The sequence below is a fragment of the Aplysia californica genome, unplaced genomic scaffold (genome assembly GCF_000002075.1).
Source record: "Aplysia californica isolate F4 #8 unplaced genomic scaffold, AplCal3.0 scaffold00040, whole genome shotgun sequence".
In the NCBI taxonomy this organism is placed as follows: Eukaryota; Metazoa; Mollusca; class Gastropoda; order Aplysiida; family Aplysiidae; genus Aplysia; species Aplysia californica.
This window is the reverse complement of record NW_004797310.1, coordinates 158630-170527: the sequence shown is the minus strand read 5'-3', so window position 1 is coordinate 170527 and position 11898 is coordinate 158630. Positions and strand designations below refer to the sequence as shown.

General features: G+C 41.0%; 1 protein-coding gene across 1 annotated transcript in view; it reads left to right on the top strand.

Annotated features, from left to right (window-relative positions):
• The window catches only part of LOC101847018 (protein big brother), a gene marked incomplete at its 3' end in the record, with an annotated part of 42346 nt that overhangs the window by 13096 nt on the left and 17352 nt on the right, over positions 1 to 11898 (top strand). Inside the window, 2 exon segments of the mRNA XM_005092088.2 lie at positions 3517 to 3633; positions 6713 to 6823. Coding sequence (XP_005092145.2) covers positions 3517 to 3633; positions 6713 to 6823 — 228 coding nt within the window.

Below are 11898 nucleotides of genomic sequence, written 5' to 3'. Positions count from 1 at the left end.
GCCCCTTTTCCCCCTCGAAACAACGAATTTAAAAAATCGCTTCAACCGGGCACCCATACGACTCGACAAAAAATGAGGGGAGAAACAAAGAATGAATAACAAGAGGCAGGACTAGAATGATAATTCTTCCACTGACTGACGCTTTGATGAAGTAAAAATGGGTAAAGACGATTTCTTGTAAAATGTTATAGTTCCCACAATCAATGTTTTGTCATATTTGACAAACTGCGTATAAAGGACTGAACGCCTGTAGCCAACTCCAATCAATCGTGGGCGGGGCGGTTATGAGCGTGGCATGCACGAGCGGGCATTGCACAATCGCTTCATAACAGACTCCCACCGGAAGAGCTCTAGACTGAAGATTTCTTAGAAGTAATTGAAGGAGCATGGAAATAATTAAAATAGAGTGAGATTGTGGGCCGAAAATGTTGTGATATTACAAGGCTGTTATTGTTTCTCTTAATCCCCCCCAAACACACCTTAAAAAAATAAAGTCAAACTCGCCCCCACCGTTTCTTCTTCACCCTTACATTACGTGGACTTTCTTACAGCTGTTAGATCTAGATCTAGCTTTGGTCTGTTTATAGCTTCGAGTAAAATACATTTTTATAACTACAAAAAACATACGGATGGAACACCTCCCACCGCCCAAAAGGAAGGGTAAAATTATTATTAGTTTCTGTTTCTCTCCTTTGTCACCTGGGTTATCAGCTAACATATTTTTCGAACACAAAAACACTTTTGCGTTTCGGAAATTCACTGCACCTCTTGGCTAACCTCCCCCTCCACCCCCTCAATGCTCACATGATCGTTTTGGCCCCTCGTCACCTCCCACGTTCACCTTCACTCCTTCTTCATTCAGTCCCTTTCATTCTTCTCATCTGACTCAACTGACCAGTCAAATGTAGTGACCTTAAAACCTGGGGAAACCCCGCGGCTGGAAGAGATTAGAAGGACTGTAGGCTGTGCCCAGGACCGTTAAGTAGGTTACCGTTATTACTATCCTCGTAAATTTGACCTTCGTCGCGTACGGAAACTAATGATATGCATGACATGGGAGGCAAGTCACGTGGAGCATTGGGGGCGGACCGGAACTTCCTGATTCCTAGGCCAAGTTGAACAGTTTGGAAAGCGAAAGTTGGGGCGAAGGAAAAAACGCTGTGGCTTATTTTAGAGTTCGAGCAGGAGACTGCATTCAACAAGTTAGTGAAGGGATGAGTACGTGGCTTATCTTCGGTTAGTTACATCTGTTAAAATGTATTGTGATCTTGTTTATTAGGTCTAGATCTAGATCTAGATCTAGGTCTAGGATCTATCTAGATCTAGATTACATCAGATTATATAGAATACAACAAGTATTAGAAGTCGAGTCGTGACGTTGGTTGGGTGGGAAATCCAACCGACACGCCGACAACATCATAATATAGATCTAGATCTATATCTAGATCTACGTCATAGTCTGGATATGACAACTGGACAATAGTCCGGAAAAAAAATGTCAACATTTTTGTTTCCGTTTGTTAGATCTACAATCATACTTAGAGAGCCTAGATCTAGATTTAAGTTATGCTCTTTTTTGGATTCTAGGTAGATCTAGAATCTAGATCTATAATCTAGATCTAGATCTATATCTTATATCTAATCTGGATTAGAAGAATCTAGATCTAGATATCTAGATCATCTAGATCTAGATCTATATAGCTATCTAGATCTAACATTCAAGAATTATGAGGCTTGAGGACATCTATTTTGTTGATCAGCGCTTGGTGACTAACGACCAACTGAGTGGGTTAGCAGGTTGGGACAAAGGATGGATTTTGATCAAGGCCTAGGGCTGGCACTGGCATGGGATACGATTTGGGGTTAATTTTTACTTTCACTCCCGCACACAGATGCACTGTTTCAGGGGTCAAACTGCTGTAGCCTACTGTTTGCTGCAGATCACACATAAAGCCTCTAAAACTGTCGCAAATCAATTATTTTCAAGACAATTTCAAATCTAGATCTAACTGTAAAATATCAAATTATGGGTAAAAACAGGGGGGCATGCCCCCCTGTAACCTCCCAGATTTTCTTTTACCCCAGTGGGGCAGGCCCCCCTGGAACCCCCCGATTGGTCCAAAGCATGTCTATCTCGGTTAAAAACAATCAAATATTTCAAAAAAACTATTAATTTGCGACGGAAATGAAGTTGATATTCGTGTTCAGCGCATCAATATTTAGCAGAAAATAGACAACTGGTAGCTGAGTGTGAGACGGGAGGGAAAGTTAAAAAATACCCGATTTGGAGACATCTATTGAAATGGAAAAGTGCAGTTGTAGATTAGATGGATTGCTTTTTTTTTCTTGCTCTTATTGCTGATTCCAAGTCCGGGAGGACTTCTGTAACGAGCGACCATTATGAGACAGAGCAGAATTGAGGGCTTGGGGTAGGGGTAAGGGTAGGGTTAGGGGTAGGGTTAGGGTTAAGGTGAAACCCCCCACCTTATTTATATAAAAGGCAAACCCCCCTGAAACCCCCCTATTCTTGGGGCCAAAACCAGTGAATAACAATTGCGGGGTGGGAACTACCGAAAAAGCGCCACTACTACTAGCCCTACTACTGTAGGCCCTAAGTACTTTTAGACAAGGTAGTGTGAGCAACTGATCCACTTAGCGGTTACTAGGTTTGGTTAACAGCTGGGTTTTACTTCCTGAGTTGGACTTGGGGGGGGGGGTGCATGGGTTTAGCTACCTCTTGCTCTGTTGCTGTATCTAGAACTGTTTCTCAATTTCATGCTTCATTCTTGATGTTGTAACTTTAACCCTAACAACCCTAACAGCGGTATTATTCATAAAAATTGATTTTTTGGTTGCCTGAATCGATCATACTATGAAAATATAGATTTGAATTTATTTGAATCATTATTCTAATAGGAGCAGACATTCTGTGTTCTTTGGTCCTAAACACACAAAAAAGACTACTGACAGGTCTCTGATTATGACTCAAACAACTGTTCATTTCACTGTTGCAACATTATGTATTATGTGTATGAAGATGAAGTTTTTTATGTTAGTCTCACGGATATTCTGTCTCTGTGTTCAAACACAAACTCAGGTTGTCTTGGGTCATTTTTGAGTCTGAGTTCAGTGTGCACATCATGTAACACGTTAATTAAAGAATGTCGCAGAACCTTTGATAGTCCCACAAATGGAATATTATCCTGAGGCCATTCATTCATTGGAATAAGCCAGCATTTGTAAGATTTGTGAGTTGTTCATCAGTAGACAAGAGTTTGTCGAACTTCGAAACAGTGCTTCTGGTGGGCAGAAAACCAGTTTTTATGTTAGTTTTTCTTAAAAAAAAAAAAAATTCATAATCTCAAGTAGGCTTGTCAATGAAACTTGTATCTGATGTGAACTTAACAATTGAATTGTTGGTTCTGTATGTCTGAAAACATCCTCTATAGTAAAGATGATTGAGTGCAAATGTTACCCTCTTCACATTTTTATTTGTTTTTATGATATACTCCATAGGTTCATCTGAAAAGTCAGTTCATACTCAATGGTGTCTGTGTACTGTGGAGAGGATGGGTCGACTTATCTCGCTTAGATGGTGTTGGTTGTTTGGAATTTGATGAAGAGCGAGCACAGGTGAGTCTATTCTCATATTCCGTTATAGTTTATAGTCGAATATGCTCTGATGACCAGTTGTCCAAGACAATCGCCTGTATTATAAAGAACCGCTTCCCATTTTCACCTGTGTGTTTTTTACTTTGTAATACTGTAATGACACTAGCCAAGAGAACGACCTATCTATGATGACCGCTTTGTTTTTCGTTTGGTCATCGTGGACAAGTTTGACAGTAATTTATATTGGCCATCATCAGACATTCAGGGACAAACTATTATTACTTATTATTGTTATATTGATATTATAATCCTTCACATTTTACCAACAGGTGGTTTTGCTTTTAGGATCTCTTGCTGTCCGTTTCACTGATAGGCCCCTATCGGTTTACTGTTTGCAGTTATTATTGATGATTGTATAGTTTTTTACTTAGGGCCTAGTATCAGTTAATATTTTTTTTATTAAGAGCTCTTTCACTACCCCCACATCAGTTTGTGTCTTTAGAAGTTGTAGTTGAGGGATTAAAAAGCATTTTGTGAAGCAACAGTCAGTGTATATATTGGACATTATTATGCTTGTTTCAACTTTGTGGGCTACCTTGTATGATCAATGCCTCACAAGAAAGTTACTTTTTATCCCTCTTATTGTCACTTACATAACATTTTGAATGACGCTTTAAAACTTAATCACAAGCTTGACAGCAAACCTGTCTGGCAATTCTTGATTTTATTGTTTCCAAAGGGATGTGTAGAGAAGGAAGTCTGTTGGTCGATGTCATGAGCTAAAGAAGTTACTAAAAGTATTTTTTAAAAACAAGGCACAGTGAAAGATCTTGCGGCTGCTGATAGAGATAAATAAAAGATTTGTTTATCCCAGGTCTAGCATGAAGAGCCAATTAAGACGAGTTGCGTGCTGGGTGCATATTTTTCTGAAAGTATTCTTTTATCACCAAAACTCATACCCTCTCTTAAAGCATGCTTCATCAATGAGTTAGAAGGACTTCTCACAAATTACTTTTAGTTTGTCAATATCTCTTTTGAAGTAAAATGATAAACTAGACGAAAACTGTTCTTTGGGGCTTTTTTCCCCCCTCCTTCTCAACTATTTTCCATTAGCACTCAGCTTGCTGTTTTGTTTGCTACCAAGACGCTGCTGGTTTCTCTTTTTTTTTCCTTTTTTTTTTCTACCACTTTTTGTTCTTACTGTACAATTGTGGTCGATTTGAAACTATTCAGTCCTTTCCATCTATTCTTTTTATAGGAAGGAACAACTCTAACTCTACGCATTATCTTCATATATATGTCTTGTTTCAATAATTCTAGTTTGGCAGAATGAGTAATACTAGGTCTTTTATCAATATTAATGTACTTAGCTATGAAGCAGCACCCACTTTTCAATGGCTATTATTGTTTACCTTACAAATGCTATTTATGATTTTGTAATTTATCGTTCACTTTGGGGGGGGGGGGGGGGTATTTTCTTGGTGTCTTCTATCCCACCATTTGCCATAAAGAGTTACCTCCCTGAATAAATTTTCTTTCAGGGCAATGGGCATTGAATGGATTGAACTTTAAACTGGCCGCACTGTTCTGTGATGCAAGGTTTATAGTGTATTAAATAATTTCTATGAACGATTTTTGACAAAGTCAATTCTCTTAAAACCTGTTCAGAGATCAAAGACCTGCAGGGCAACTGGGCTTCAGTTCAAGACATACTGTTTAGATTTTCTAATTCTTTGAAGAATGCTTGGCAGAAGTTAAGGCTGCATATTATATTCTGCTTTTTTGAGAACAAATGCACAAAATCTGATAATTGCTGCCCATATGGCATGCTGGAGGGCCTAGAGCATTGAACAAGTACAACTTATGCATCCTGTTAATTTGTTTTCAAAGTTTTTGCAAGGTTTTCAGGAAGAGACATGCTGTCATTTGAAATTCAACAGAATTCCCACTTTTCATGGTTCCTTTATTTTCCATAACCTTTTTATCCCCACCCCTTTTTTTTTCTTTTAGTAAATCTTCCATCTGCCAGGTTATGAGGAAAAGCTGTTATTTAAGAAGGCTAATGGAGACAAAGAATACAGAGCAAGAAACTGAGAAGAAAGCCTTGAGAAAGTCTGGGAGCTTGCCTGGGCAGTGTGGGTGCATTACGCACGTTCCCCTGCAGCTCCGTTATATTCATAGCTGGGATGTGGCCCTATAACAAAATTGCACTTGTAACAGACAATAGGGTGTGAAAAGACAAAGAAAAAAATCAATATTTAGTGGGGTACATGCTCCCCAGCTCAGCTGTCTTACATTATTGCCAGCATTCATAAGACTGGCTTTGAGATTTGGCTGTGAGCACATGTGCTTCCTTCTCTTTTTTCTCCTCCAACTGACACATGCCTCTCCTTAAGATGCCACTTTCTTTGCTTTTCTCTGGCTCATTGCAAACTTGGAACCAATTATAAATGTGCTTTGTTCACACTGTGAAAGAAAAGCAGCTGATTATGTTCTGTCCCTGAGTGATTCTGCCCTTAGTGCTGCATAGGAGGGGCTGGCCTGGTGATGAAAACATTGTACTGGGCCTGGCTCCAGACACCCTCAGCTGCAGGCTTCCAGGGAGAGGATAGAATGGCATGAACCATCCCAGCTCTTGTTTAACACTGCTGCTGAGTTTAATGACAGACAAAGGACCAGGTGATTTACTCCATTTCATACTTCATGCTAGCATGCTCTTTTCAGAAGCCCTTATTGCAGCAAAGGTCTCCGGTTACATTTACTGGAAAGATTAGCATGGGTCGCGGGGCACAAGGCATGTCAGACCCCAGGCTCCGGGCACCTGGCCCAGCAGAGGGCACATGTCATCTGGAGCACCCTACAAAATTAATTAATTTTTTACAGCCATATTTCCAGTTGCCGAAAACCATGCCGCCAAGCAGATGTACGCTGATGTCATCTGCGAACCAAGAGTCTGCTCTGAGGGTACTCGGAGGACCGAGTCTTTCTCACGCAGGCGCCCACTCTCGATGACATCCAGTCCCCTCCCCCCTGCTGATATATAGAAGTTGATGTTCTTGAGTAAATGTATTGTATTTCTCCTTTGTTTCTTTCTTTGAAGGTTGAAGACGCGTTCCTGCGAGAACAAGTTGAGCTGCGGAACCGTCAGGTGCAGGAGAGACTGCGTATTCACCAGCAGGAGCAGCAACGCCAAGCGGAGTCAGAGGCCGAGGTAGTGCAAGCATTGTTGTGCATCTCTGAGCAACCTCACTCTGCCTCTCATGACCACTCATGACACTCCCAAACCACCCTTCTTCTGCTCACAACCGACCCCCCCTCCCCCTTCCTCCCGGCTTGTCCCACCGAACTTGCCCCCTTTTCGTTTGGTACGAAGCATTCCTTGAAGAGTTCCCCATCAACTGATGGGTTGTAGCTGGTTTTCTCAACAGTCTTAAGACATTGTTGTGTGACACCTGCCTTGGTTGATCGAGTGCGGGGTTTTGTTGATTCAAGAGGCTGAGAGTACCTCACTTAACTTGGGGCTTGACTCTGTTGTCACTGGAAGGCTCAGTTGGTGTTGCAGTAATACTGTATAAAGTGACACAAGAAAATTTTTTAGTAAAGGACAAGGGAAACAAACTCAGAGTGAATCATTACGAGTGTTTTCTGCATTGTCTGTGACTCTCTGTTCAGTTTACACTGATCAAAGCGCCCCTTACCCCCCTCCCATTGTGTGTCATTTCATTATTGTGCAGCTCCGATGGTCCAAGTTTTGGCTTATGACAGGGTAGCGTATGTGAAATGACCACTGTTATCTTAGACCAAATTTTTACACATTCATCTACAATCTGTGATTATTTGACCTTTTTATTGTTTATTTTTGTCGGGATGAGGAAGGGAGCTGTAGATATGGTCATTTATTGGTCTACCCTTCGCCTCTGCCTATTCCCATCAATCGGATACTGTGTCTCACTGTGTAATGGTGGTTTGCCCATCAGTTTTATCTCATGTCTGTGCAGCTGAGTAGGCCTACCGGTCCTGATAAGTATACCTCACCGGTCTTCTTTCTCTCTGTCATGAGTGGTCTGTCGGTGGCTCACCTTGCTTCTTCATGTTGTACTGCTGGCCAGATCCCTGACTGGTCACTTATTTCACGTGAGGGAACACCAGCTTTGTTACTGTTGTTATTCGTATTTTCAGTTTTGTTGGTGTTTTGTTCCATGCCAAGCATGCTGTTGATATTGTTCTGAGTGATAACTGCCTCATCACTCAGGCTTTGATGTGATTTTGTGTCCATGATTTGGTTTCTTTGTGGTTGTTGTTTTTTGTTTTTCAGCTTTTTAAATTTTTATTTTCCAAGTAAAATTTCACTTTTGTATGTGTTGTTCTCGTGCTGAATATCTCAGTGTATAATTTATGGAATAGAATTTAATGTTTACAAAAAGATTTTTGTAATTTTTCTTTTCCATGGACGTAAGTTCTATCATCTCTGCTTGTTTGGAACCTGTGGCTCATCTGAACATTTAGATAGTCCAAATTACATTTGTTCTGTGTACATTGCCTGTTTTTGTCCTGTTTTCTGCGATTTAGCAGAATGAGCCAAAAACATTTTCAGCCATGTGATGTTTCTGTACTTTAGCCTACTAAAGGTCAAACACTATGCAAACGTTTATCAGGGAAGTAAAATTTAATCTAGTCATTCATAATCCATTTTGCTTAACGCACGAGTTTGATTAGTGTGACAAGGAAGTGAGTACTTTCATATTCACTAGTGTAATGTGTTACTTTGATACATATATATCACCAAATTGCCTCTTCAAGTTAACGTGTACTATTTATTATATTGTATATATTTTTTTCACGATAATGATAGAGTTCGTGTGTACATATGATGAGTCGTATGTTGTGCTGTTACATTGGTTACAAATATGTTTTTTAAATTGAATGCCTTTTATAATGCTTTGTGTTCCATGTGATTTTGTGAATAGCAAAATACATTCTATTTTTGCATGAGTTTTAATGTGAACAAAAAAGTAGTGATGATCGTCACCATCATTCTCATCCTCATAATCTTCATCACCACCACCATACTGCCACAATCATTTTCATCGACATCTTTAGCAATGATACAAATTTGAAAATTGTAATAAATTATTATTATAATAATTATTATCCATATATTCACTCTGCTTTATATGTTGTCTGTGAACATTTATCATTTATGTGTTTGTGCTGCAAGCGTTCTCTGTATCTCTGTTGATTTTCCCTATTTTTTTTTTCTTTTGTGGCTTTTACCAGTCTGTAGTGTGGACTGTTGTAACATAAAATGGTAACAGATGGTGGGTGAGCTTCCTCTTATTCCTCCCCCTTCCCCCCCCCCCCCCCTCTCTCTCTCTCTCTCTCTCTCTCTCTCTCTCTCTCTCTCTCTCTCTCTCTCTCTCTCTCTCTCCCCCCCCCCCCCCCTTCCTTTCTCTTTCTCTCTCTCTTTACCATAAACACTTAAATATTCTGGGTTTTTTAAAATGAAACTGCATTGTATCGTCGAGAATGGTGGATTTTTGCAGTGTTGAAAAAAAGCCCATTCAACCCGTGACCGTAATAATAAACGAGAAAAGGCGTTTGGCAGATCGCGTGCAATAGCGGTTCCGTGGCCTAAGAATTAAAGAAGTCACGTCTGTGAACAACACACAGGTTGAGTTGAATTTACCGCCGCGGTGAAAACGAGACTCGTGCTGTTCTATTTTGTTATGGGCCCGGGCATGCGTGCTGCTGTGGCAGTTGGTGGAAAGGAAGCGGCAGCAAAAAATCGATAACTCCTGCGACCTAACAATAATTACGCAAGAGTTACATGCCTTTCGCTGCTCCCCACCGGCGGGCTTGTCTACTCCTGTCGTCTGCCGCTGCCCGCTTGAGGGGAAGACTATGGAGCTATTCATTCAAACTAGATTTTTCCCGGTCCCCCCACTACTCGTATGGCTTGATTCGGTAAACTTGTTCCACACGCCGCTTTTTTTATGGTGGCAGCAAGCTCACACACGCAGATCAAACCAAACAAATGACGTATGATAATAATTCTCAACAAAGGAAAGGCACGGGACGTCCTTCTGTCAGGTTGTGATCTCTGGCTGTTTTTTTTTCGGGGGAAGGGGGGAGGGTGAGTTCATTTCCAGTCTTCCTTTTTGTCTGTTTGTGTGACTGGGAGTCTATGGTGTCTCTTTGTCCTCCACTTTATGGCTTAATGCGGTCCTTTTTTTAACAATTCATAAAAAAAAAAAAATTGTATATTGCCAGAAAAAAGGCCTTACCTCGTGCATACAGCCGCGATCGGAACAACGTGACATTTGTTGACTTGGAGTCGTTCCGTTTATCCTTCATTATCAATGCATAACAAAAAATAACCTTTTTTTTTGCTCTTGAACGTAGTTCATAAAATGTATGCGTGGATGGAACCAAGCGGCTTTGATCGGTTCAGAATGTTGATTGGGTTTTCAAGAGGGTGGGTTGTTAGGGGGTACTTCCTTACTTTTGCGCTTACCTGTCAGCGTTTCCCTCTATTGCACTGAATGGCCGCTATCCTCTCGATGTGCTTCTCTTTTACTCAAGCAAACATCTATTGAAACGGGCGTTTGAACGTAACGGTTAGGCTCTTTTGTCGTTGCCTGCAAAAGACGTCGTTATAGCAAGCTTCCCACTTTGGAAAGTTTATTAATATATGTATCGAGTATCCCAGTGTTTCTGTATAGATACTGGATCCGACACAGACAGGTTGACCGTTGCAGTTACAGGCAAGGGCCATGCGGTGCGCCTCCTGAATTATTAAAATCGAATCAAAGGTAAAAAGATTTACCGTGCATTCAGACCCAATCAAATGCCTTTGAGCACAGAGTTGTTCGGGGGGCTCTCGTGGCCTAGAGGTTAAGGTGTTGGCCTCTCATTCAAAGGTCCCGGGTTCGAATCCAGGTAGCGACCAAAACATTTTCTTCTCTAAAATTGTCTCCCTTCACCTCCTTTCCTGCTCTCTAGCAATTTTCTGTTGTCTGCTTTCATTTCCACTTTCTGCCCCCACCCCCTCACCTCCTTTGCTCCCTCCTCTGGGCTCCTGACTCTTTCTGCAGCCTTTCTACTGCTACTCCTTGGCTCCTTACACTGCTGTCTTTCTGCCACACCCCCGATCTTCTGGTAGGAATGATCTACACCTTCTCGGACAAGGGCGAAAAATCTCGGAGGGCCCGTGTGCAAGTTGCTCACGTTAAAGATCCCTTGGTGGTCTAAAATCCAAATTTCCTATCAACTGAAAATATTAGGTGTGTCCCGCGCGCTCATATGACCTTATGCAGTTGTGAGCGCTGTAAAACACTTTACCAAAAAAAAAAAAAAAGAGTTGTTCGGTAGGTAGGCCTACTTGGTGCTTTTTCTTATGTAGTTTGCTCCTTCTTCCTATCAAACGTCTATCGTCCTTATCTCTCCTCTTTATCTCTGTATGTTACTCTTTAGTAACACTTAAAATCTTCAGCACTTATATGACATGTTCATGTTGCAAACACCGTAAAATTCTTACTTAAACTAAAAACAGATGATAGTTGATAAAGATACCTGACTTCAGGTGTGATGTGATCGAGAAGAAGAAGACGGAAAACATTTGGAGAAACAGGAATAGACAGCGGGTGTGCTCTATACGGTACTCTGAGAAACCACCCTACATAGACAGGCGCCTGTGGTGTAATAGCTACCATCTTCCCTCGCGTGTAGAGGCGTGAGTTTGATGCTCACAAACGCAAATTATACACTTCAAAAATGCGCTGTGTCACCGACGTATGCATGGCGTTTGTTGTGAGCATGGACTCATTATCTACTCGGCCACTGGAGCCCCCGAAAACCCCCCCAAAAAACTACATGCATTGATGTTTTCTGGAGACAATGTGGTGGTGTGTTCTACTTGTTATTCTTTTAACATTGTAACCATTGGTCTACTCTGTTTACGTTTCTGGAGGGCACCAATAGTGTGGTTGGACCGACTTTATAATTTTTTTCCCATTTTTTTAATGTCTGTATTGCTTTGCCTTTGCCCCTTCACCAAAATGGCCGCCATCAGGTAGATGTTTTTCTCTTTTGAACTGTTTTCTTAAGTTCAAAATTGGGTGGTTGGTAGGTGCTATGGCGTGGTCTCCTCCTCCTGTCCTACCCGAACGAACACCCGTCGTGCCTATTTTTCCTCCTTTTCATTTTATGTGACGGTCTAGTAGTAACACTTCTAATCTTCGGCTCTTATATGATCTAATTGTGTAGCGATTTTAAAAGGTTTTTTTT